Source organism: Zychaea mexicana (genome assembly GCF_025766255.1).
Source record: "Zychaea mexicana strain RSA 1403 chromosome Unknown BDB00scaffold_37, whole genome shotgun sequence".
NCBI classification, from domain to species: Eukaryota; Fungi; Mucoromycota; class Mucoromycetes; order Mucorales; family Lichtheimiaceae; genus Zychaea; species Zychaea mexicana.
The window spans coordinates 62,921-89,577 of NW_026516700.1; the positions used below are offsets into that span (position 1 = coordinate 62,921).

The 26,657-nt window shown below is 40.7% G+C and overlaps 4 protein-coding genes across 4 annotated transcripts; 3 read left to right on the forward strand and 1 right to left on the reverse strand.

The window, feature by feature from the left end:
• Positions 1–6,255: 6,255 nt before the first annotated feature.
• On the reverse strand, positions 6,256–6,717 carry BDB00DRAFT_737146 (uncharacterized protein; the record flags this gene model as incomplete). Its single annotated transcript, XM_053118403.1, has 1 exon — positions 6,256–6,717. A coding segment is annotated over one exon (462 nt), but the record flags the coding sequence as incomplete, so codon positions are not given.
• A 14,027-nt stretch (positions 6,718–20,744) lies between these two features.
• On the forward strand, positions 20,745–21,005 carry BDB00DRAFT_823535 (uncharacterized protein). The gene has a single exon (XM_053123549.1). The coding sequence runs from the start codon at positions 20,771–20,773 to the stop codon at positions 20,999–21,001; it is 231 nt and encodes a 76-aa protein (XP_052979588.1). The 5' UTR covers positions 20,745–20,770; the 3' UTR covers positions 21,002–21,005.
• Positions 21,006–21,848: 843 nt separating this feature from the next.
• Positions 21,849–24,587, forward strand: BDB00DRAFT_975765 (Oligosaccharyl transferase STT3 subunit-domain-containing protein). Its single transcript, XM_053129915.1, has 4 exons — positions 21,849–22,101; positions 22,221–22,882; positions 22,945–24,030; positions 24,108–24,587. The coding sequence occupies exons 1-4, from the start codon at positions 21,965–21,967 to the stop codon at positions 24,497–24,499; spliced, it is 2,277 nt and encodes a 758-aa protein (XP_052979589.1). The 5' UTR covers positions 21,849–21,964; the 3' UTR covers positions 24,500–24,587.
• A 105-nt stretch (positions 24,588–24,692) lies between these two features.
• BDB00DRAFT_883146 (WD40-repeat-containing domain protein) lies at positions 24,693–26,452 on the forward strand (the record flags this gene model as incomplete). The annotated part of the gene is made up of 9 exons (XM_053128210.1): positions 24,693–24,713; positions 24,861–24,953; positions 25,081–25,173; positions 25,248–25,417; positions 25,490–25,643; positions 25,752–25,876; positions 25,946–26,078; positions 26,159–26,272; positions 26,363–26,452. 9 exons carry the CDS (start codon positions 24,693–24,695, stop codon positions 26,450–26,452), a joined length of 993 nt encoding a protein of 330 aa, XP_052979590.1.
• Positions 26,453–26,657: the final 205 nt, after the last annotated feature.

Consider the following 26,657-nt stretch of genomic DNA (forward strand, 5'->3'; position numbering starts at 1 on the left):
GTACATCGCGTATTTACCCTCCCATTCTTCTCTTTTTTTCTCATACCACATCCAACTTACGCCATTTGATCTACTCAGCAAAACCCCTGGCTTCCTTTCTTTTATTACTTTATCGATATACTAATACATCAAATTATTCTAAGTGTTGCTTGTTATCGACATAATTATTACATTCTCTTCCACCATTATACGAAATCGTGTAGCCCATGAAGAATCTGCTTGACACTGTTAATAAACATATCAGTGCTTTGTACTATTTAAACAGAACCCCATGGCTCTATATGCTAGTACCTCTTGTGAACTGGTCACCAAGATTTGTATAATGTAGTTCATATAAGAGAAACCGGGCGATTGACTGATCCTGTATGGTCGAGCAAAACGCTTGGCCCTTCTAAATAATATTTCTAACAAATGGTTTCAATAAATTTGAGTGTGTTGGGCATACCTATTCGACTTATAGGGGAGCAAAACCGTATCTCAATAAAACGTATAGAAATTGTTCGCAACAGTTGCGAGGGAGCCAAGACCATGTAAGATGATCCTAGCTGTGCAGCATCTGCTACTCGGCCCAAAACCTGAGAAGCGTTATTAACAGGTAGAGCCTCCATGGAGAAAAGCAATAGCTGGGATAGAACTAAGACCATGTTTTGCTGTAGACATCATAGAAAATTTCAAGGGGATGACGTAATATAAAAACTGGGAAGAGTAGGTTCTGGATATTTCATGCTGTTGCCATGTCGACAAAAGGATACAAAGAAGGTAAGTTATTCAATTTCACGCGTCACAGTTATATTTCTCTTTTGTTCTTTTCATCCTTATTACTTTGCTAAAAATGTTTCAACGTTGTGTATTGCTGCTTCTAATGATAATGCTACTTGTAGTGTTTGATGAGTTTTTTGCCAACACGCAAAAGCCTTCGTTGAAGGATTTTGTAGCGAAGAATAAACAGTTTATCCTGAACGATTACAAGCAATACTAGAATCTCAAGCAAGTTTGGATGACTCGGTTTGCAAAAGCTCATTCAAGACATTATCAAAACTTGCCAAAGAAAACATACCAAAGCTTGACATTGAAGATGTCGATTGGTACGAGCTCACGATTGATATTCTTTCGGTAATCATACCATTTTTTTCTCTTTGTAAAGTTTACGAGCAAGAATCGCAAGATCATTAATATGTGAATATTTGTTAGAAAGTAAATTCAAACGCTTTTGCTGGGCCTAAGTCATCAGATGCCTCCGGCGGATCGACGACATCAACGACATCAACAAGCGCAAGCAGCAGCAAAATTACAGTGACCCACGCTTTCATGAAAGAGTTCACCGAAACATACAAAAAAATGGATGAAGCCTCCAAGTGGACCCTTACAAGTGGAAACACACAATTTACAGAGCTTGCTAATAAAAAAGGATATAACTTTAGCCATGATAATTTTGTATACCCTATACGTAAAAATGTAAATAAGCCCTTAACGATTACTGAGGATCATTTAATAAGACATTTGGAAGTTTTAGGACAAAAGTTGAGAATCAATTTTCAGAAATTGGGAATAAATTCTGCCGATTCAATAATAATAAGTCAGTTGTTAAAATGGATAACATAAAATACTATAATCTGCAATTTCGTGTAGCTTATTTATTAAAAAATATTACAAAATTTGTAGAAATGTTCAATATTCCTATTTTACTACACCATAAACTATGGCACAGTAATGATTTTAATTTTCCAGTAGAGCATAAACTAATTGATATAGTGGTCAGCAATGATAAACAAAATAAAGATAAACTGGATAAAATGATTAGATTGCAAAATGACCTGCTTAATATGGCTATATCAAATGAAGAAATGATTATTGATAATGAATCTGATAATAATTCAAATCAGAGTAATAGTGATAATGATGATGTTCAAAGATTTAATGAGCGTAGTAAAAAAAGAAAGCGAAATAAAGGGAAACAACAAGCAATGGCATCATATGAAATAGAAGAGATTATTAGGCATAAAACTGAAAATGGTACATATTTGTTTGAGGTAAAATGGGTTGGATATAGTGCTGATGATAACAGTTGCTTATCAATTGATAAATTTAATCAAAAGTTTTTATTGAAGGAATATATCAATAAGCATAATCTTGGTATATTATAAAATTACATACTCTACTATTTACAATATTTTCTTCAACTAGTATATAATATAATGTGAATTCATACCTGGCATTCCTTTCTTACTAGTTATTTTTATATATACACAAAATTCAATTTTTTGTACAATTTGGATTTTTACAGCCAATAGATTTCTTACAAGCAATAGTATTATCTAATATCTAATTGGAGTTGGATATCCCCCAATATTTAATGAAGTTTTGACAACACATAAAGCCTTCGTTGAAGGATTTCGTTTCGAAGAACAAACAATTTATCCTGAACGATTACAAACAAAACCAGAAACTCAGGAAAACTTGGATGAATCGATTTGCAAAAGCTCATTCAAGTCATTATCAAAACTTGCTGAAGAAAGACATACCAAAGCTTGACGTTGATGGTATTGATTGGTACAAGATCATAATTGATGTCCTAGGGGAATATTCGCTAATATCAGGGGAAATTTAGACATACTACCTTAGGAATATTAGGGTAATATGTGGATATGAAAGGAGAATAAATATTAATAATAAATAATTTTGAAAACTATATTTTTTGTAATTATTAAATTATCAAAAATTAATATGTTCACTTATGTTTATTTAAATATTAAAGTATAACTTCATTTTTGATGCCATAACACCACTACTACTACTATTTATTACAACAATAACACAACCCTTACAGGCTTTTCTTATTATCTATTTAATTATAAATATATATAACATCTAAAATCAACAATTTTTATGTTTTTTGGAGGTTCATATGAACCTTAAAATTATATTTTTTTATTTTTAATTTTTACATGTTATTAGAAAATAATTACATAATCATTTTTAATATGTGATAAAAATAAAGTTTAAAAAATAAATTTTATAAAAAGATTAAAATTAAAATTATTTATTATAATTCTTTTTAAATCTTTTAGATTTTAAAAACATAATTTGTATAACAAATAAATGTTTTTTTATATATATAATTAAGAAAACAAAATAATTATAGCAATAATTGTTATTGTTTTTGTTGTTGTTATTGTTGTAGTAGAGGAGGAGACATACAGTAGTCCCCCGCTTTTTGTAGCCCCGCTTTTTACAGATCCTCAGTTTTTGCAGATTTTTTTGGAGCAAACCCACTCATCACTTGATAAAATTGCAGTTTCCTTACTTTTTGCATTTTGCAGGCCAAAAATGGGGACCTGCAATTTTCCACTATTGACTCGGGAGCCTAGGACACAGAGTCTCGAACCAGTGACATCTACCTTATTTCCATAAAGAGATAATTTTTATTACACAAACTTTTTACAGCTAAAGATACATGGTAATTGAAGATTGTATGGTCTGGCTTTGCTTTCTTATATCATCTCGAATCTTTCTGAGTTCGTCTCAGACTCTTTGGTATTCTGGGGCATCTAGAATACTGATAGTTTTTTCTAGAGTTCTGATTTTTTCCCACATAGTATATGCTGGAAGTACTAATCCAGAGTAAGCACCTTGGTCCCTATCATCACGATCATTATCAGCAACATTACCACCTGCTTTTATCTCTTCTTGGAGCACAGATTGAACAATTTCTTCATCGGAAAGCAGTGGATGGACAGCTGCAATTTCCTCAGGTAGATCTGCATCAAAAGTGAAGCTTTCCAGATTTTCAATGCCATAAATGAGGTTCAAGTGATCGTCAATCTGACCAAGAGCTACCTCATCTGCATTATTGGATGCACTGTTGACATTGTCATCAATCACTTTCTCTACTACCCCTGTTTTTTGGTAACAGTTCCTAATGGTGGATTCAGATACTCTTTTCCAAGCTTGATGGCACCATGCAATTCCGGTCAAAACATTAACACGGAACGTGTTGCCATTATTAGCAGGTAGGCCTTTCTCCAGGCGCTCTTGAATGCTGTTATATGCATGCTCATAATGCAGATTCCTATTACAATAACAGAAATAATAGCCTTAGTATTTCCATCTACAATGCATGCAAGTAGATCACTAATCATCACAAAACATACTTGAAATGTACTTTAAAGCTGCGAATAATGCTGGCATCCAAAGGTTGCATTAATGAAGTTGTATTTGGCGGCAAATACACCAGCTCGATGTTCTTCGGGACATAATCACAGTAGTGACCAGAAAAGTTGTCAAGCAGCAAAGCAATCTTTCGCTTTTGATAGACCATAGAATTGTCTAACATTGTGAGATATTTCTTAAAAATCTCACGGGTCATCCAAGCATTGGCATTTCCACAGTACTTGGAGATATCGATTTTTTTTCTTTGGGCCTATCATTGCGTAAAAGACATTTGTGAGTAAGTCATCAATTTGACCTTGAAGAAGTATCACATACTTGATCAAAACAATTTGGCCGCTTTGCCTTGCCAATGAACCAAGGATACCACTTATCAGAACCATCAGCATTCACTGTGAGGACTAATGTCAACCGCGATTTATCCTGTTTGAATCCTTTGAATGACCTAGGTGCAATGGTAGTCACGGGGGCACTTGCGTAGAATACTGCAGTCTCATCCATATTGTAGATGTCTCTTAGGGGGTATTTTCTCAAGACTTCCTGGATTTCTGGCAGCCGAGCTTCTGCTAGTGTGACATTAGCAGAGCTTGCTTCACCACTGATTGTTTGCACCTTCAACTTGTAGTGGTTTTGGAAGCGATTTTGCCAACCATTTGAGAACGTCAGTTCGTTGGACGGAATACTCAGTTTGGCTGCAAAATTTCACCGGCTTTTCTGATAATATCCCAATTGACTGGGATCTTCTCAAAAAATCTTTGCTCTATCCACGTATAGAGGGCATATTCCAATTCCTATTTGTTTCTTTATTAATTATATAGATAGCGAAGAAGTATTCGAATAATTTAGACCTACGGGAAACTTTGCACGCGACTTTTGTCTTTTACTACTGTCAACACCCTTCTCTTCATCTCGCTTTCTTTTCATGATCATTCTCGAGATAGTTGTTTCATTGGGAACATTTTCAAGCTTGTATCTTCCTTTAGCCCAGTCAAGCAATTGGCCATAAGTAATCTTGTGATTTTTTTGCTCTTGAGCAATGTAATATTGATATAAAGCGTCGTTTTGCTCGTCAGTAAGCTTTTGGTATTTCGCTTTTACCATAGTGGTGTGGAGATGTCGATAGTGCAGTATATAAACATCAAGAGTGAGACGACAGCCTTTTATATAAGAGTTGAGTTATAATAAGTAGCCTCAGCACAGCACCAATATCTTTTAATTGGTTTACTATCATTGACACTTGATTAACATAATAGACTCAGTCTGTGTAACATCTCATACTCATTCTCACTTTTTGTAGTTCCCCACTTTTTGCAGTTTTTTCCACCAAAAACCGCTGCTGCAAAAAGTGGGGGACCACTGTAACAATTTTGAAAAGATAAAAAAGAAATAAATTATTTATATAAATATAATAAAGCAATGAAGTTTATATCAATTTATAAATTGTAAGAATTATATTGTTTATAAATAAACTTATTATTACAGTTGACCCCTGCTTTTTGCACCTCCGCTTTTTACAGATCCTCAGTTTTTGCAGCTTTTTTTGGAGGAATCCCGCTCATCACTTAGTAAAATTGCAGTTTCCTCACTTTTTGCATTTTGCAGCCCAAAACCAGGACCTGCAATTTCCCGCTAGTGGTTTTCATTCTCCCCAGAGAGCGGCGACACTGAGAATTGAACCACTGATACTTCCTAGTTTTCTATATAAAGCTTTATATTTATTACATAAAGGTTTTATCACTGAAAATAATTAGTGATTCTTGATATTTAGACCTGAAGAACAAAATAGGAAATGTTATTATGCTAGAATCTTCTCGAACCTTTATTTCATAGCGAATTCAAAGATATATAAAGGCAATAAATCCAATTGATATACATTAATCGAATTGAAGCTCGGTCAAAAGAATAATAATAATAAGAAGGGAGGGAAAATTGTCAATAAAATAAAGTAAAGAAAGAAAGAAAATGAAGGGTGGGGATAATAACATTTCCTATTTTGTTCTTCAGGTCTAAATATCAATTCTAGGTCGAAAGAAATTTCTCGTAAGAATTTCTTGAGACTGTCAGAACAAAATAGGAAATGTTATTATGCTAATCCAGAGAAAAAGACTCGACAGCATCATGAAATTCGTCGTCGTTTGAGAGCACCGTTGAGGTAAAGTCCACGCGTGCCATTTGATTCCGTTGGTAGTGACGCACAAATGTATCGGCAGAAGCCCAGTTTCCAAGAGCCACAATGTTTTCCTGAGAAACACCTAGATCCAGAGCACGAGAGGCGGCCAAAGAACGGATAGAGACATTTGCTTCAGTTGTACATAACGAAATATATTCCCGATGAAGCCAAGTAGAAATCGTGGAGGCAGAGAGAGCCTGGTGTATGTTGTTAGACTTGACGAAGAGCATGCTAGAGGCGGAGCGAGCTTGTAAGGTGGGATGATCCCGGAGAACGGCGAAGCAGTGAACAGGGCACAATTCAATATCATCTGCGTGCGGATGGATACTGAAAGGCTTGATAATCCGACGCTTACCCCTGGTCTCTTTCGGGGCTACCACCTGGAAATGAAGACAACCGTTCGAGATGGAGCAAGAGGAGAAGGGAATGCGGGCCAAATCAGAGGGACGAAGGAATGCTGCCATAGCCAAAAGGAAAACCAACTTTTGTTGTAACGCCTTGATGGAGGAAGACGGTCTTGATGCAATTGAACGTGCACGTTCCAAAGCAGGTGCCACATCGATTTGAGGTCGGTGAATGGGGACGGGGGGAGCCTGTCCGAGCAAAGAGTTCAAGTACGAAGTGACGATGTTGTCTTCGCCAATACGTTTACCATCAATGTGTAAATGAGTCACCGCTGCGCGCATCGTCTTGAGCGTTGAAGCTTGTAAATTATGTTCTTGTCGCATATCCGCCAAGAAGTTCACCAGATCGACAGACGTGAAAGATGTATGGGAGACTTGCTTGCGGTTAGCCCAAGCCAAGAACCGAAGTTGTGATTTGCGATAGAGCCTGTTGGTGCTGGAGTCGGCTAACCGTTGAGCTAAGAGATCCTCCACCGCTTGTGCATTGAGATTCTTGTTTACTAAATTTTGGCGGACAATTGCCACATGGAGAGCATCCAGTTCTGCGGTAGTAACGGGTGTGGTGTCCATGGGGAGGTCGTCTGGATGGAATGTGGGGACAGTAGCCAAGGAAGACCTAGAGCCATTTGACGGACCATCGGGAACCAGATGGCGCTCGGCCAGTATGGGACCACCAGCGTTACCAGAGGAAGTTGCTTTTTGCAATAATTTGGTCGTCCTGTCGGCAAAGAGATCGATCGTGAAAGGGCCCCAAGTCTGGTAAATTTGTTGGAAGATCTCTGGCTTGATTCTCCATTGATTCTTGAAATACTGTCGACGAGATTCGAAATCGGCTATGGTGTTCTGTACTCCTTGTATATGTTGGGCTTGAATCATGATCTTGTTCTCCAGACACCACGTCCACACTTCCGTTGCCAGTTCCATGAGAGGGAGGGAGCGAGTTCCACCTTGCTTGTTAATGTAGGCCATGCTGGTCGTATTGTCGGTCCTGATCATCACCGTCGAGTTCTCCGGTAGGTGGAAAGTTTTCAAAGCTAGGTGAGCTGCCTTAAGCTCCCACCAATTGATGGATTGGGCAGCTTCTTCCTCTGTCCAATAACCATGAGCTCGAAGATGGTTCCAACTGCAACCCCACCCGGTATTGCTGGCATCGACAAACATTGTTTGTGAGGGTGTCGAAGGGAGCAGTGAGCGTCCATTCCATTTGCGGATGTTCGTGTACCACCATTGAAGTTCCTCCAGACTCGCTTGATCGAGAGGGCGAGGAAGATCCCAATCCGCATCTGACTTCACTGTTAAATTCTTGTAGTATAATAGGTGTCGAGTGTAAAGACGTGCCGGAAAGATCGCAAAAGTCGCCGACTGAATACGCATCGTTAAGCTGTGAATGGTCCTGGGGGATTGACGATGTGGTTTGTCCAGTACTTGCTTGATCGATCGACGAATGTCCCGAAGCTTGGCTGGTGGCAGGAGAGCTGTCATCGAGCGGGTATTCAATACAAAGCCGAGATGCTCCAATTGTTGAGTTGGGGTGAGAACTGACTTCTTGTAATTGACTAGCCAACCTAGATGTTGTAAAAGAGAGACAACCTGATAAGCCTGTTCCATCGCCAAATGCTTGGACTCCGCGATGAGAAGCCAATCGTCCAAGTATGCTGAGATCCTGATTCCTAGAGAGCGCAAGTGTTCTAATATGGGCCTGCAAACTTTGGTGAAGACAAAGGGACTTGTGGACAACAAGCCGAAGGCGGTCGTACAATATTGGTAAACTTGGCCTTTCCAAGTTAGACGTAAGAACCTTCTCGAAGCTGGGTGAAGACCTATGTGCAGAAATGCGTCGGACAAGTCGATAGAAACTAGATAAGTTAATCGTTGGGTTTGATCATTAGAGCCACTTCCCGAATAGTTTCCATCTTGAAATGAGGGGCATCCAGATATTGATTCAGCCGTTTGAGGTTGAAGACTGGTCGAACGCCGCCATCCTTCTTCGGGATGACAAACATTGAGCTGTAAAAGCCTGGTGTTTGACGGACTTCCGTGTTGGAAACGGGTTCGATTGCTTGCTTGGACAATAAGTCTTGGATTGCCTGATCTATCAATGGAGTCTGTTCCGGGCCAAAAGGCTGGATGGGCGTTGGTGTTGTTGTCGTTGGTGGTTGTGTGTGGAATTGAATTTTGTAGCCGTGTGCGATTGTGGTGTCGACGAATGAGTTGATTGAAATTTGAGTCCAATGTGTATAAAACTTGCTGAGCCGACCTCCGACTGGGTCGGATGTTGCTGTTGTACGAGCCGTTGTTGAGATTACTGACGAAAAGGGTTGGTGTGCTTGTTGTTGTAGCTGCTGTTGTTGGCACGAAAGGTGTTGTTGTTGTTGTTGTTGTTGCGGCCGCTGTGGTTGCTGTTGTTGGTGTTGTTGCTGTTGTTGTTGAAACCACCCTGCTGAGAGGGTGGACCTGATCGAAAAAACTGCTGGTCGGGAAAACTCGAGAAAGAACCAGAAGATTGAGAGTAGTCATTGGGAGCCCGACGACGTTGACGTTTATTGATAGTCGCTTCTCGAGTAGCCTTGCGTGCTGTAGTTTGTTGAATCAATGTGTGTTGGAACTCGTCAAGAGGGAGCATGTAATTGACCTCGTTACCAGCTTTCAACGAAAAGGAAGGATTGATGGCACGAAGAGCGATATTGTTACGAGCGTGAGTCATAGAGGCACCGACATGCAATAAGAGCTTGCGGATATCACGAAGCATTGTACAATAGCGTTCCAAATTAGGGTTGTCCGCTTCAGAGGTGACCAATTCATGACTGAGAATGTCAAGAGGGCGGTAAACAGCTGACAATTGATATTGCAGTTGCTTCAAGGAGTTGTCCTCATAGCGCTGACCTTTGTTCATTGCACGTTCCGCTGTGGGGATAGTAGCCGGAGCCTTGTAGTCCACGTGCGCCATGGGAGGGTAGGACTCGATGATGGTTTTACGTTCTGAGTCAGAGAGTAGCGACGAAGTGTGCAATGGAACATCCAAATTCATCAATTCAGTAAGACCTTCAGAAGGAGACCAATCGTAATGGGGTCGAGTACCCATGGAGTGTAAGGGAAGGGTAGCAGTGTCATCCGCTGACTGCATAGGAGTAGTAGTAGCACCGTGGAGTTGTTCCTGTAGAGCAACAATTTGTTGTTGCATCATGTGTAATTGTTCTTCCAGGGGCGACATTGGGAAGTTGAAATTGAGAAAAATGGAAGGGATAGAATAGAGATGTGAGGAAGCTGGTAATGACCGAGCGAAAAAGAAGATTAATGTATATCAATTGGATTTATTGCCTTTATATATCTTTGAATTCGCTATGAAATAAAGGTTCGAGAAGATTCTAGCATAATAACATTTCCTATTTTGTTCTGACGGTCTCAAGAAATTCTTACGAGAAATTTCTTTCGACCTAGAATGGATTGTTTGTTCTGGCTTTTCTTGCGGAAATCATCCCGGACTTTTCTGAGCTCATTCCGGATGTTTTGATGTTCTGGGGCATCTAAAATAGCAATTGTTTTTTCTTGCAAACTATATACTGGTGTAACAGGTTCAGATGAAACAACAGTCATGCTAGTATCTTCATTGCCGTTGTCAACAACATCATCAGCTACTTCTTCATTAAGAACAGCACTAACAATTTCTTCATCGGAAAGCAGTGGATGAACAGCTGCAATTTCCTCAGGTGGATCTACATCAAAAGTGAAATTTGCAAGGTTGTTGGCACCATAAATAAGACTGAGATGATCATCAATCTGGCCAAGTGCAACTTCGTCTGCATTGTCTGACCCACTATCAGTGCTGCTAGTCATGACTGCATCTATTACCCTCGTTTTTATGTAGCAGTTTACAATTGTCAGCACTGGAACACTTTGCCATGCCTCATGACACCATTGTATTTCTGTCAAAACATCAATACGAAACGTATTTCCGTCATTAACAGGCAGGCCTTTTTCCAAGCGCTCCTGAATTCTGCTATATGCATGCTCATATTGCAAATTCCTAATACAACAGAGAAAATGGTTACTTTCAAATTTCCACATACATATAAAATAAGCCTATCTAATAATTATAACAACAACGTACTTGAAATGCACCTTGAAGCTGCGGATAATACCAGCATCTAAAGGCTGCATAAGCGATGTTGTATTTGGCGGCAAATATACTAGCTCGACATTCTTTGGCTCGTAATCGCAAAAATGGCCCGAAAAGTTGTCTAAGAGCAATGCAATTTTTCTTTGCTGATACACCATCAATTTATCCAACATAGTAAGGTACTTCTTGAAGATATCGCGCGTCATCCAAGCATTGGCATTTGCACGGTACTTCGAGATGTCAACCTTTCTCTGCTGTGCCTGTTGTTATATAGAAAATATAATAAGCAGTTGATCATCAACTTTTACTTTATCGTATAGCATACTTTGCTGAAACAGGTTGGGCGCTGTGCCTTGCCAATGAACCAGGGGTGCCACTTATCAGATCCATCAGCATTCGTCGTCAATACAAGTGTCAACCGCGACTTGTCCTGCTTGACCCCTTTAAACGGTCCAGGTGCAATTGTAGACACAGGAGCACTGGAGTAGAAGACAGCTGTCTCGTCCATGTTGTAAATGTCCTTTAACGCATATTTTTCTAGCATTCGTTGGATTTCAGGCAACTTGACTTCTGCGAGTGTGACATCAGCAGAGCTAGCTTCACCACTTATTTTTTGGACCTTGAGTTTATATCGTTTTTGGAAGCGGTTTTGCCAGCCATTGGAGAATGTCAAGTCCTCAGTTGAGATTTGCAGCTTAGTTGCAAAGTTTTCACCAGCTTTCTTAATAATATCCCAATTGATTGGGATCTTCTCATGGAATCTTTGTTCTATCCATGTATATAAAGCGTATTCTAGTTCCTATTGTATTATTTTGCTTTCTTATTAGTAAAGTGAATAGCAAGCAGTACTCAATAAGCTTAAACATACGGGAAACTTTGCTCGAGCTTTTTGTCTTTTATTTCTCTCGATGCCGTTTTCTTCTTCATGTTTTCTCTTAGCAATCATTCGTGAAATTGTTGTTGTATTCGGAACACTCTCAAGGTTGTATGTTGTTTTTATCCAGTCGAGTAAATCCTTGTATGTAAACTTGCGCAGCGCTTTCTCTTTGGCGACGTAGTACTGATACGCTGCTTCACTTATTTCGTCAGTAAGCTTTTCATATTTTCCTTTCGTCATGATGTGTAGTTTGAGTAGTGTGTATAAGACAATTGCAAAAATTCAAGTCTTTTTATATAGACATTGCAATGTGAAAGTAACCTCAACAAAGTACCGATATTCTTTAATTGGTTCACATAATTGACACTTGGTAAGCTAAGCTATACTCAGCCTGTGCAACACCCTTATACCCATCCTCACTTTTTGCAGTTCCCCGCTTTTTGCAGTTTTTTTCATGAAAAACCGCTACTGCAAAAAGCGGGGGTCAACTGTAAATGCTTGTCACAAGTGTGGGTTGATTCAGTCATGGTTGCCTTTTGCATATTACTTTTCAATAATTCGTTTGCATCTCTTTTTTTCTTTCTTTGAGAGTAAGGAAGACTGAACTAGCTTTTGCTCTCTATGTTGCTATTGCCAGGATGACTTTAGTTATATAATCTAGACATCCTGAATGCTGTTGTTTATTCGTTACCGCATCTGCAGGGTATTACAATGCTATCCAATCCATTGAGCGGAGTTGGGATCCAGGAAGCTTACTAGGGTGATGTTTATATCTTGGTTGACAGCACACAGTAGCACTCCAGCGTCTTGTATCAGGCTTGCCTTTTCTCTGGCGTTTTGAGCTTGCTATCGTATTGTTGTTCGTTTGGTAAGCATCAAGCTTAAGACACTGGGTTCATTTACTGAACAACTGCTCATGAGTTTGTTACATATAGAGTTTAAACAGACAAAGTACTGTAGTTAGAATTTGCCCAGAAAATATGAGGAACACTTTCCGGGAATCGCTATATTTCAAGATGTTCTTGATCCCGTATATATCCTAGCATGTGGAAGATGATAATGTTCCCGCTTACCATAAATATTGACCTTTGTCAGTAAACTTGACTCCAATAAGTCCTCTGCGTAGTATAACTCTCAAAGCGGTTCGAGTATAGTTGCAGCAGCACGTTGGCCAATGAAATCCAAATACCGGGCATTAAAAATCCACTGCCCGACATGAACAGGAACGCGCGTATGCGCATACATACAGCATACAGACTGCTTTTTTTTGGTCATAAAGGGAGAGGGGAGGAGGCGACGATGGTCTTTCTATTCAACAACGGAAGAAAGAATATTCTCACTTCATTTTTTTTTCTCTCTTCTGTCACAGAGACTATATCATATAGAGTGCGAGGTGATCCCTTTTGTGAGAAAAGAGGTACACAAGCATTTCTGATATATAAGGAAAGCATAGGGTAACCAAAAAAAATTAGTCTGTGCTTTCGCTCAGGTTTGAAAGGGACGCTGCCGACCAGATCCACATTGTGCTGCCTTTCCATCAATCCTGGATATAGTAAGTGTATATGTAAACATTTAAATCGATGCTTGACTATATAGATATCACAACAATCCAACCTGGAAAACTGATTAATTAAACATGCTGCCAATATTGTTTATCAGCTCATTATAAATAAAAGTACAAGCCAGACTGCAAATATCACCGCAATGGTACTCAATTATTAAAAATATGTTGTATGGCATACGAAGATCATCTGTCCGAGATAATCCTGAACACCCCACGACTTCAATCTTTTTACTAGATCCTTCAATGATACGAAAAGCATTGGTGCCTGCATTGGTGAGACTATAGATCCGTGAAACACGCAATAGCACCGAGCTTTCGACTTGTTCAAAATGCTCAAGGACAGCACCAGTAACACCTTTCACGGCTGTCAGTTCCAGATTCAGTATTTTGGTTTCCTCAAGTCGTTGTGCCCACACAATCCATCCTGCCTCTGTGAGAAAGTCGTCGACACTATTACTGTACGGTGATGTGCGGGTTCAAGCTTAATCTCCTGACTAGTGGGTGCTGTGATGGTTCGCACAACTGCATTAGACCTTGGTTGTCGATGGGTATATTCGTGAGACGCATTTTTTCAAGCTGTTGCAAACGTCGAAGCGGAGTAAGATCGCAAAGAGGATTCTCGCTGAACATGTGAAGGAAATTTCGCAAGGAAAGTATACGGAGCCGTTGCAGCGTACCGATGGTTGCGATAATGCTGTTCAGATACTGCGTTATTCCAGCGCGATTTCCAACTTCCAAGATCTCATTTTGTTGCTGCATGAGCAAAATCTGGGACCAATCTTCGCTTGACATACCAGTGATGTCCGTCAACCCCAAACTTGTCAGCTATGTGAATTGGTTGCGTGCCAAGACATCCCAGCAATGAATATCAGAAAGACCACAGGCGACTATACGTAAATGTTCTAGTATCGGCTGCGATTTACTACTATCGGCATGATCCTCTCGTGTCCCTTGCCGTTGAATAGCAGTTCATAAGCCATACTGCCTTCCTCGCCATCATTCGATGCTTTCCTTTCAGTTACTTAATATAAGCACTCGTGCTTCTTGATAGTGAAATCCATCTGTCTGCTATGACTGGTTCGCTGCAATCCCACATAATGTAGCGTAATAGAGGGCACAGCTCATAAGCTGTATAGATGTTGGTTGGAGATACGTTGTTGAATCGTGAGTAAGGCGATAATATCAAGTACTTGATGTGGGAGCAACGCTGCAATAAGGGACGGATCCGGTATTTAAAACTGAGAACACTGTCCAGTCTTAAGAAGATAATGTTGTGTATCGGCGGCCTTTTGTGTCTGCTTCTGCCATCAACTTGTTCAAGAGTAGCGTCTGATAAGTTAGTGCGGCCATCAAACATCACTGAAAGATGCGTTAATGACGGCAAGAAGTCCAGTAGCATTGGCAGCGAGATATCGCAAGTGTGAAATGAAATCGTCAGAGCAGTTAGCGTATGCGAGAAATATCTGATGAATCCTGGCAGTAACGTGCTACTGTCGAAAATAGGTTGTAATTGTTTGCTATGCACATGGTTGCTGATGTCTTATTTTTTTTTATTGAAAACAAAGAAAAAGCTTTAGTATATCTTTTGCGCATAAGCAGTAGTAAGTACTACCGAATACGCGATCCTCTTAACGCAAAAAAAAAGAGTATCGTTTTACTTCACCAAGGAAGCGAATGCTGTATCTTCGCCAAGCAAGTCGTTCCAGTACTTTATACGTGGCTTGAGATTTGATGTATACTGATTCGACTTGTTGTCCCAAACATTGAAGCATCGCGTCGCTCCTTTTGTTCCATGCATCAGGCGAGATTCCCACCAGTGTCCACAGGGCTGTCTGGTAAGTGGGGATCGCGTATAACCAGCGGCGACATACTTTCACACATTCGACACAGCCCGCTGTCCGATAAACGAGAAGATGTACTGAATGATTCGGGAGGCAAAATCGAGATCAAATCAGTCATATTACGTGTATGTGAAAGGGGACGCGCGAAAAGAATTTGGCACGAGGCTTTTAATCGAACAAAGCCTGTATAACATAATCCGGACTCGTGAAATAATATGTCCGACAAAGGAAAAGCAAGTCGAACCAGGTAGCTCACCTGAATTTTATTTGGAAAAGGGGGACCCTGAAGATTGATCTATTGTAACCACCAGTAACTTCATTAAATCTATGCTATCATAGCGATACGCAGATACACATTAGAACAGGCTCTTTCTAAAACCATCGACTTCTCGATACGAAGGAAAAGGCTTCAATCAATACTCGGGTTTATTGTTTGCGAGCCGCAAAAGTCATATATAAGTAACAATCGCTTGGCCTGGAAAACACAGCATCTGTTGTGTGGTGCAAGTTTTGGTAGAGCAACTATATCATATCTTTAACAGGTCCCCCTGATATCTTTGGTGAGCGATCATCACTTTCAAATAGGTAACGCATACCTTGAAAATATGTAACGAAGTAAAGTTAAATAAGAAAAGGAAGAGAGAAGTGAAGGTGTAAGGGGAGGGAAAGAGCTGTTACAAGAATCACGCTTTAAAAGCAGGCACATCGGAAAGATCAGTGCAAGCTTTTCGATCCAGGTGAAACCCAAATGATAAGAAAATTGTGTTGTGATAAGCTACGTGCAGGAAGAGTGAGAGAGACGAACAGCTGAAAAAAAAACATTCCAATTTTTACAGATCTGACAATTATACAGGTCTGCTGGCGTATGCTCTGGCGTTGCCTCTTATAAAATAACCGACCATATCCTCGATAACAATTTTTTTCTTGACAATTGCTTTGGCAATTTAGGCGAACACAGAAAGTGAAAAAGAGTGCCAAAGCATTGTGATCGTGTTACTTTCGGCTACGATACAGAGCCACTGTCACTGTTCCCCGCTTTGTTTAGCACGGAGCTGTGAATGGATGGAGGGGGAGTAATTAGCTTTTTGTTCGCGAAAAAAGAAAAAGGAACTTGTCGTGCACATAAAAAAAAGGCGAGGCAAAAGCGGTAAAACGTTTATGCGGAAAGTGCGAAAAAGAAAAATATATTTTTATTTTGTTTATCATTTTCTTATTTGTGTGTAATAAATAATAATAAAAAAGTTCGTTTCAATTATCCCAACATATACCGTTGGCATCACATGCACCCGAAGGTTCACGATCGGCTGCCGGAGTATATGACCACATTCCCACTGGTATATATTGCAAATTTTCTTCAGGGGCGGACCACTGAATCTGCCGATCATCAGAAGAATTATGACAATAGCCAGCACAAGCAATGACCCGATCATGGCACAGAGCAGTGCATCTGTACTACAGACCAAAGCTGTACCAAAACGAACTGAAGAGAAGAGAAAAAAGAAAGGCGAAATTGCTCGCTTTATATAGACATTTTTCTCGTTCGGGACTTCAAATCCCCGTGAATTCTCATTGGCCCAGATAACGGGTTGCGTATCAACTTGTGGGTTGCCTACTATGGCATAACAAAAGATACAGCACCAAAGGAAATGAAAGGAGGAGTGGTACCTGATGGTCAAGTAGACAAGCGTGCTTCGGCGGTAGTGGTACGTGTCTCTCACCATGGCTGCTGTACCTCCGATGCTGTCGCCGCTTGGTTGTGAGTGGGCCGTGCACGGCACCGTGTCAAGCGAAAACAAAGACACGAATGTGAATGAGCATGTAGATTCACGGAAGAAATGCTTTTCTGTGAGCAATCAAATGGCAATACAGGAGTGATTGACAAGGTAAACAACTTAACAGATTCTACGGCATCAGTTGTTTAGTAAATATCAAGGACACGATCCTCCCAGCAGCCAGTTTCCATTTCACCCAACAAGATAAACAGTATAAAGCGTAGTCCACAGACGATTCCATTTTGCTAGTATCTTTTGACTGCATGTGCGGTGTGCGGGAATAGATACAACACACACTTGACTCCAACGCTGCAGTGTATAAAAAGATCGTTATCTTTTATGTGAAGCGTGCTTGTCTACTGTTGCTTTATAATTTTCGCCATCCGCCAACAGTTCTCTGAACTACGCCGTGTAACCTCCCTCCATCCATTCCGAATTCATACTCTATCCAAGTGTGCTGCCGCAGATAAGCTGACCGCTCATGGTAAGTATACGCTGCCGCTAGTGAAACTGACTCACCCTTCATTGATTTTCATTGCTGCTGATAAAGTTAATCGGTTCGTTTGTTTTTGTGCGGGTTCTACGTTTTTTTTAGCAGCTTTCAAGATCCATTGGGACGATCAGAAGAATAACACCATAAACGATGACTTCCTACTGTACATCTTTTGACCCTTTTGCGCGTAACTCGTTGCTCCATTGATCACCTTGTTCACCCGCCATTCCTTTGTGCACTTTGAGTACCAAGTAAATTGGCCAAATCGTTGCGTAACAATGCGCTTTCACTCTACGGAGTTTTCGTTTCAAGGGAAAGCTGTTGGAACGTTCGAGGTTTGACACACGCATCACTTGTCACTATCCAAAGAAGAAAGATCTGTGTTGCGCTCTTCCTGAGCTCCTCGTTCCTAGACTACCTTTGCTTCCTGCTGACTCACGTCAGTACAGTACCGCCATATTAATATTACAACTTGAGATAAAAATATAATGGTTAGAATACTAGACAGCAAGATTCAAATAGAGCTAGACAGTTGACGGGCAATAGTGAAAAGCGATACTATAAGATAATGACAATCAGTTATATATAGTGGAAAAAGCAGAGCATAAATGAAAGGCCATGTTACAATTTGTGGTCGTTAGTGGTAACAGATCTTTATAATTATCGAAGCATTGAGCAATTAAGTGATAGTCAAAAATTAGCATATTATAGTATGATAGAGCAAGACGAGATGATCACGCTTACCAATTGAATGGGGATTACAGGCAGACAGTCAAGCAGTGGTGGTATGGAAGTATTAAACAAGGGATACCTTGCACCGAGAGACGCGTAGTATTTATCTACGTTACACAACTCTACAGAAGGAAGCCGAGCATGGGAGTTAGCAGCATGGGCGCTTCAAGTAGTTTTTGGCAACAAAATCAGCATATAAAGCAGCAAACTGCTATGAAGGGAAATGGCTTACCAGAGCAAAAAGATACTTCATACGAAATGAGAGAGGCGCCCATAAGTATTGAACGTAAAAATTGAAGTTGGTTTGACACTGGTTAATAAAAAGTGCGTACAAGAGTGTCAATTAGGTTATAGACATAGACATTATTAGTACAGTATTCACTTATAAGCACACACTACATTGAACTTGTTTTACCTTTTGATCAACGGCGGCCGCGAACCAAGAGTAAATGCAAGCAGGAAGTAGAATCAGAAAGAAACATAAAACGGAAAGAAAGAGTGTTTAGATCGCTCATCGTTCTCAGATCTAAATAATGTGAACCGGGTCCCAATTTTTTTTACTATCATAATTCGGCACCAGCAATAACATTATGATACCTCAAATGTCAACATCATGACCATTAACGTATACAAAAACCGTATCCACGATGGTAGTGTATACACCTTGTGGATTAGGAAGAGAAGGTCCGAGCAGACGGCATTGCCAGATGCAGCCTCTTCATGTGTTAATATTTTTGATGAAAATTACTATTCTTTTTACTTTTTCTTGAAAAAAAAAGCGCTTTACCTTTTGAGATGGAATGCTTATAAAATACTTTTGATGTACGTTTTACTACTGGAAAAGTGGCGATTTGTAGTTGATTCAGATTGTGTTGATGTTGCTGGACGATTTTGAAAAGAGCTCTGAAGGTTTGAGAGTACACCCGTGACCATTAGATAGATTGCTTTTTTCGCACTGAGTGTTACGTCGTTTACTAGTGAGCTGACTACTTAAAAAATAATTGAGTGGATATCAAGTAATGATACCCTAATGATACTAGGAGTGTCAAAAAAGAGCTGATACTTTAATGATACCATGTTGAGATCAATTCTCATGCAAGATCTTACAATGCTTTGGGAAAATACATAAGAAACATGTCGTCGGTCAAGGTTCGATAATACAAGGACCGCAAAACGCGAAGTGTGATACTTTGAGTAATTTGGAGCGACTTTAAGACTCGGCTGCAATCGTAACGCCCAAGTGTCTTTAGGCGTGTAATGGCGAGCGAATCTTGAGGGAAAGGAAGACAAAGGGCTCGTTGTAGCCGTAATGCTGTTAAATTAGGCAATTAGCTCACATTTTTGATGTGTCGTTTAGCGTTTAAGTTCCAAAGCAGATGGGCGTACAAGCGTGGCACCTCATTGTCAATACCGCTCTGTTCATTATGGCGATGCTTCACTAAAGTCGATGGATGGCGCGCTTTTTAAATAGCCTGATCAAGGTGAGCTTAAATAGCGTTTCCTGGTTGTGCGAACATGAACAGTAATTACCAAAAGTAGCGCTAGAGGTAGCGCGTAGTTTTGCATGATAATCGATTTGTCGATCGATAAGATTTGTGGCAGTAGTAGAGCAGTAAGTACCGGGGCTGGGGGGAGAAGGCAAAAAGATTTCGATGGGCTGTAAATTATACCAATATTTATAGTACATATAAGATGTACTGAGCACCAAAAAACATGTTCATATGTTTCTTGAATAGTAACAGCCAAGCATCGACATGTAAATATGCAAACGCCCCTTCTTACATGTCTTGCCGTACGGCTTATTAAAAAAACGTAGGTAAAAAAGAACTCAAGCCGTTTTTAAAAAACACCCCAATGATCTACATACTTCACTATTATATGTGAAGTAGTTGGCAGCACAACATTTGCATGGTTCAAAAGAGTATGTACCAACCCGACCCCGCTTTTTCTAAGCACAGAAATCCCGTAAAAAAGCGGCCGGTATGATCGACAGCAAGAGATTAGATATGATCCGGGTCACTAGGGAGGCGCTGTGTGAAGACCCTTGATAACCTTAGATATAATATAAACTGTGTCCCTGTCCAGCATACACTGTACAGCCCTTGAACATCAGTGCCTCTTGTAGTGAACGCGGGGGAAGCAATTGGAGAAAAAAAGTACTTGCTACGTTATTGCATACCATCGTGAGTAACAAACAAAGGAAGCAGGGGAGGACACAAAGGAGTAAAAAAAAGCTTTCCAACCTTACACTCCTTACAGCATCTTGCCCGGTCACGGTGATCGATGTGAACACAATTTTCCCTCCCACTTCTTTCCAGCTGAATATCGCGCTATATATATATATATATAAGAAGGTGATTATGCTGTTCACAGCATCTCCACAAGTCTTCTTCCTATTTTAGCATTTTGTAAGTAAACATCAATTGCTTACTACAGATTCTTCTCTTTTTTTTTTGTTGACTTTTGGGTTTCTTTTTGCTGCGTGTGCTGTTTTCTGTTTTAAGTTTATTATTCATCTACATATTTATTATACATAAGTAAAAATTATGGTTGTGATTTATTAGCGCCACAGTCTAACATTATCATTGTTGTTATTATCTTATCTAGCAGCAGCAGTAACTGATCTCCTTAGAATGGTTCAACTATATTCTGTCCAGCAACGTATGATGGGATCTGCATGTATGCTAGTAATATTGGTGATTACGACTTTCTTGCTGATGGCTGTACCTCACGCTTTGGCACATAATCATCCCTGCCGAAGACACGGTCAACCTTGTCAGGCTACGGACGCACGGGGCTCATGCTGCGATGGCCATGTTTGTGAATACGACTCCAGCTCAATGATGAATACCTGCAGAAAATAGAAGCTTCGAAACACTCAAATACTCTACTCGATATTTGTCTTCTTTTATCGAGTAGTACCTTTAACACAATTCTCATTGAGCTATTGTAATGTAAATAATAACCGCAATAATATAGCAGTAATAAATAAAATTAATAATTTTCACGAAACGTTTTGCGAGTTCGGTTCGATCTTACTGTATCAACAACAAAACCACGAAAATATAGTTACAATGGTTGACAACAACTCTTTTTACCCTCAAAGACAAAGGAACACAGTGTCCAAATGTATTAGTACTTGACTAAATGTTTGGAGCATTTCTACTAGGTAATCAATATGCACTTTCGTGCTGCTTAGAAATATTTGAATACAATTTCAATTGTATCATACATTTGTTCTGTAGAAGTATGAGCTGTAAACGGTAATTTCAACTCCTTGCTGGTATCAACAACTATTTTTATTGCTACCGTTACGTTGCAGAGTTTTTGTACAGTGTATACTTTGGGTTGCACAAAGCCATTAACATGTAGTATTACTACTAGATATTAAACAGGAACGCGTTCTCTTTTCGTCTGGAAAAACTTGTAAAGAACCAGTCGATAGGTAAAGACAACAAGATTGACAGCGTTTTCTAGGTTACTGAATGGTACGGAAAGAGGAGGTACGTGTAAACTGACTGCTATACGCATTATTCATGACGTGAGTGTTGATCTGCCAAAAAGAAAGACCTTTCCCTCTCTCTCTCTCTCTCTCTTTCTCGTGTCGGGTGCATGAAGGAACCGGTCCAATCGTATTGCGGCACATCGATATTACGCGCTAACGAAATTGTTATCCCGCTGAAATTGCTTTTCAAGCAAGCAAAAGGTACACGCCTATTCTCTTTACTCTTTATTCTTGGCTTTTTCTTTTTTTATATATTCCTCTTTAGATCACCACCACCCTCCCGAACCTGCTGTAACAGTCTCGAAATAATCGAATTCTCACAATGGTTCGGCTGGACGTCAGCAGCCAAAAAACTCTGCTAAAAACGGCCATTCTCGGCCTCATTGCCGCTGCTGCATTTTCATCACGTCTTTTCAGTATAGTCCGCTACGAATCCGTCATTCACGAGTTCGATCCATGGTATACATACACACACACATACATAGTTTCTTGTCTAATGCAAGGGGGATCCGATTAGCGTTCTAACACTTAAAGTCCCTTTCTCTCTGACTATCGTTCGCTTGCAAAAAAAAAAACAGGTTCAACTACCGAGCGACACGCATGCTTGTCAAAGACGGCTTCTACGACTTTTGGAACTGGTTTGATGATCAATCATGGTATCCACTCGGTCGCGTCGTAGGCGGCACCGTATATCCAGGTCTTATGGTGACTTCGGCAGTTATCCACAACATCCTCCACTACCTCAATTTCCAAGTCGATATTCGAAACATTTGCGTTCTTTTGGCTCCCATGTTCTCGGGCGCCACCGCTGTTGCAACGTACCTACTTACCGCTGAGCTCAAAGATTCATCCGCTGGTCTGCTTGCTGCAGCATTCATTGGCATTGCACCGGGCTACATCTCGCGTTCAGTGGCTGGTTCCTACGATAACGAGGGTATTGCCATCTTTTTGCTCATGTTTACGTTCTTTTTGTGGATCAAGGCTCTGAAACTCGGCTCCGCACTCTATGCCGCGTTAACTGCCTTTTTCTACTTTTACATGGTCGCTGCCTGGGGTGGCTACGTGTTCATCATCAACTTGATTCCTCTGCACGTGTTTGTGCTCATGTTGATGGGCCGCTTCTCGAGCCGTGTATACGTTGCCTATTCAACTTTTTATGCACTTGGCACATTGATGTCCATGCAAATCCCATTTGTGGGTTTCCAGCCAACTCGCACATCCGAGCATATGGCAGCCTTAGGTTTGTATCAGCTTTCTTTAAGGCGCGCGTATATTGCTGATGACTGACCTTTATCGAATCAGGTGTTTTTGGATTGTGCCAGATTATGGGATTTGTCGAGTTACTCCGTGGTCATCTTCAAGCCAAGCAGTTCCAAACGTTGCTCAAGGCATTCGTCTTTGTCACAGCCGTTCTTGGTTTCGCTGCATTGATTGGATTAACGTTGACCGGATACATTGCACCATGGACTGGTCGTTTCTACTCGCTGTGGGATACCGGTTACGCCAAGATCCACATTCCCATCATTGCTTCGGTCTCAGAACATCAGCCAACCGCCTGGCCATCGTTCTTCTTTGACCTGGAAATGCTTATTTTCTTGTTCCCTGCCGGTATTTACCTGTGCTTCCAACAACTGCGCGACGAACACGTGTTTGTGATTGTCTACGGTATCTTTGCGTCCTACTTTGCAGGCGTCATGGTCCGTTTGATGTTGACTCTGACACCCGTGGTCTGTGTCTGTTCCGGCATTGCTGTCTCGACCTTGTTGGACACCTATCTCGACATCAAAAACGAACCCGTCAGCAACACTACCTCCGCCCCCACTTCTTCCAACTCAAGCGATAAACCTGCATCTGATAAGAAAAAGGGCAAGCAAGCCGTCAAGGATAAGGCGAACAGCAATGTGGACGACAAGACCAATTTCGGCATTCGCAGCAAAGACACTCGTGTGCTTGTCGTGACCAGCTTCGTCTTCTTCTTGATTGTGTTTGTATGGCACTGCACCTGGGTCACCTCCAACGCTTATTCCAGCCCATCAATCGTGCTTGCATCGCGTAATCCTGATGGATCGCAGCATATTATCGACGATTTCCGTGAAGCTTACTACTGGTTGCGACGAAACACCAAGGAGGATGCCAAGATCATGTCGTGGTGGGATTACGGTTACCAAATTGCCGGTATGGCTGATCGACCCACGCTTGTCGACAACAACACGTGGAACAATACGCATATTGCCACTGTGGGTCGAGCCATGTCATCCAACGAAGACGACGCATATGAGATCATGCAGCAGCATGACGTGGATTACGTACTGGTAATTTTTGGTGGTCTGCTCGGTTATTCCGGTGATGATATCAATAAATACTTGTGGATGATTCGTATCGCCGAAGGTGAGAACATAGATCCAGTGCCCCTTTGTCTTTTTCTTTGATGGCTTAAAAACTCACGTTCACTCCTGTTTAATTAGGTGTCTGGCCCGACAAGATTAAAGAAAGCAACTACTTTACATCCAGTGGCGAATATCGTGTAGATGAACATGCATCACCGGCTATGCGCGAGTCGCTCATGTACAAAATGAGCTATTATCGCTTTAACGAACTGTTTGGTGGTCAGCAACCCATGGATCGCGTACGACAGCAACGACTCCCCATCCAAGGCCCTGAGCTATCGGTATTAGACGAAGCATTCACATCCGAGAATTGGATCGTACGTATATACAAGGTCAAACAGTCAGACAACCTTGGCCGTTCACACAAGGCTGCACAAGCATTTGAAGCTGGTAAAAAGAAGAGAAAACCAGCAAGGAGTAAAAAGAGCAAAGAACGAAGACGAAGAGCCTCCATGGAAGATTTGGACTAAAGAAAAAGAAATTTTAAACAAAAAAATAAAGTAAACGCACATTTTTTTTTCCACGCATTAACAAAAGCGAAGAGAGAATTTCACTAGTGCCGCGCAGATTGCTAGTGTTTTTTTTTCTTTACTTTGACACTCCAACCACATACTACACACACGCGCCCAATTCTTTCGTTTTCAAACTTTGGAAAATCATCAAATGGAGCCTAAAGATTTCGAGGTAAAAACAGCATTACCGATACCTGTGGGAAAAGCATAATTCTTCCTGGTTCCTCAGCTACTACTTGTTGAAGACCCACAATTACAACGTTCTTTCCAAATTAAGTGTGTGTCACTATTATGCCTGATCGATCTTTACACTTTTTAGTTAGTGTCTCCACCTTCTGATGGCATTAGTGCACTTGCATTCAACCCGGCTGGCAATGGCGATTTTCTTGCGGTTTCGTCCTGGGATCAACAGGTCAGAAGTTACACACTCACCATCGTCGTTTAAACCAAAACGAATGATTCGACGATTCGAGGGGTTGGGCTGAGATAATATGAATGCTAAATCTCCTCCCTCTTCTTTACAACAACTAAAAAAATAGATTCGAATTTATGAAGTACAACCGAGTGGAAATACAGTTCCAAAAGTTGCGTACGCTCATGAAGCACCTGCACTCTGTGTAGGCTGGAGTAAGGTAAAGATATATCATTATTTTTTTTTATCAGTTCTTTCGAAAAACAGATATATTAAAAAAGATGATTTGTGTAGGACGGAACAAGAGTCGTTTCTGGTGGTGCAGATAAGGCAGTGCGGATGATGGATTTGAGTACAGGTCAATCGACACAGATTGGTGCACATGGTGATACTGTGAAATGTATCAAGTTTCTCGATCAAGGTCAAGAAATTCTGGCAACAGGAAGTTGGGACAAGACCATCAAGTAAGTCTGGGAAAGCGGCGACTACTGTAAAGCAACTGTCAATTCATGTTGATCAAAAAAAACATATATCAGATATTGGGATCTACGATCACCTCAACCTATAGGCACTCTACAGCTACCTGAACGTGTCTATTCAATGGATGCTGCAAGCAACTTGCTGGTGGCGGCTACGGCGGATCGACATATAGCAGTGGTGAATTTGAGTAATCCTACGGCGATCTTCAAAGTACGGGTGGATGTGTTTTTTTGTATATCTGCTCCATTTATGTAAGAAAGAGAGATAGGACAATGCTTACATATCCAGGGACCTTTTTTTTTCTGTTTTGATTGATAGCAAGGCATATCCCCCCTCAAATGGCAGACACGTGTCATATCGTGTTTCATTGATGGCAAGGGGTACGCCATTGGATCTATCGAAGGACGTGTAGGCATCCAATATGTGGATCCAGCAGAAGAATCGTAAGTTGACATATCTAGAGGGACGCGTAAATCTTTGCATAAATCACTTATTTGTGGTATTTTATACAGAAAGGGCTTTTCATTCAAATGCCATCGTGATGAACAAAAGAATATCCACTCGGTAAATGCGATCTCCTTCCACCCCACGTACGGTACCTTTTCAACAGCTGGCAGTGACGGTACCTTCAGTTTCTGGGATAAGGCAAGTAAATAAAAAAAAAGAACCGCTCCCAGTCATTTGCTATATCAATTGATTTATTGATGTGTGTCTGAATACTGTAGGATTCCAAGCAACGCCTCAAATCATTTTCAAACAAGGGTGGTCCCATTGCAGCTACTGCTTTTAACAGAAACGGAAGCATATTTGCATATGCTGTAAGCTATGATTGGACAAAGGTATTGGTTTGTTTGTTTTTTTAGTTATCGCCGAGAATTTGTCAATGATGGTGTACTCTAACGCGGGTCTATGCAACAACAAAAATCAAGGGATACAAGTTTGCAACACCCAATCAACAACAAAAGATCTTCCTTCATGCTACCAAAGACGAGGATGTGAAGCCCAAGTTACGACGTTAAATGAAAGAACATACGTGCGTGTGTATGTTGCATGGATTGGTTGCTGTGCGTGTCAGTCAATATAAGAAAAAGCTCTTGCCCAACTTTCTTTTTTATGTAAGTGACGTATGTGTTTGATGTGTGTGTAATAGAGAGGAGGAGGAGGGGGGGAGGAAAGGTTGTAATCAAAACACACCTGGATTTCGTCTTGTTGCGGGGCTATCCA

Excerpts from the sequence above, each read along its gene's own strand:
- BDB00DRAFT_975765 (XM_053129915.1), top strand. The coding sequence starts at position 21,965 with ATGGTTCGGCTGGACGTCAGCAGCCAAAAAACTCTGCTAAAAACGGCC. Across the intron at positions 22,883-22,944 it reads CGAGCATATGGCAGCCTTAG|GTGTTTTTGGATTGTGCCAG; the intron begins GTTTGTATCAGC and ends TTATCGAATCAG. Across the intron at positions 24,031-24,107 it reads GATGATTCGTATCGCCGAAG|GTGTCTGGCCCGACAAGATT; the intron begins GTGAGAACATAG and ends CTGTTTAATTAG.
- BDB00DRAFT_823535 (XM_053123549.1), top strand. The coding sequence starts at position 20,771 with ATGGTTCAACTATATTCTGTCCAGCAACGTATGATGGGATCTGCATGT.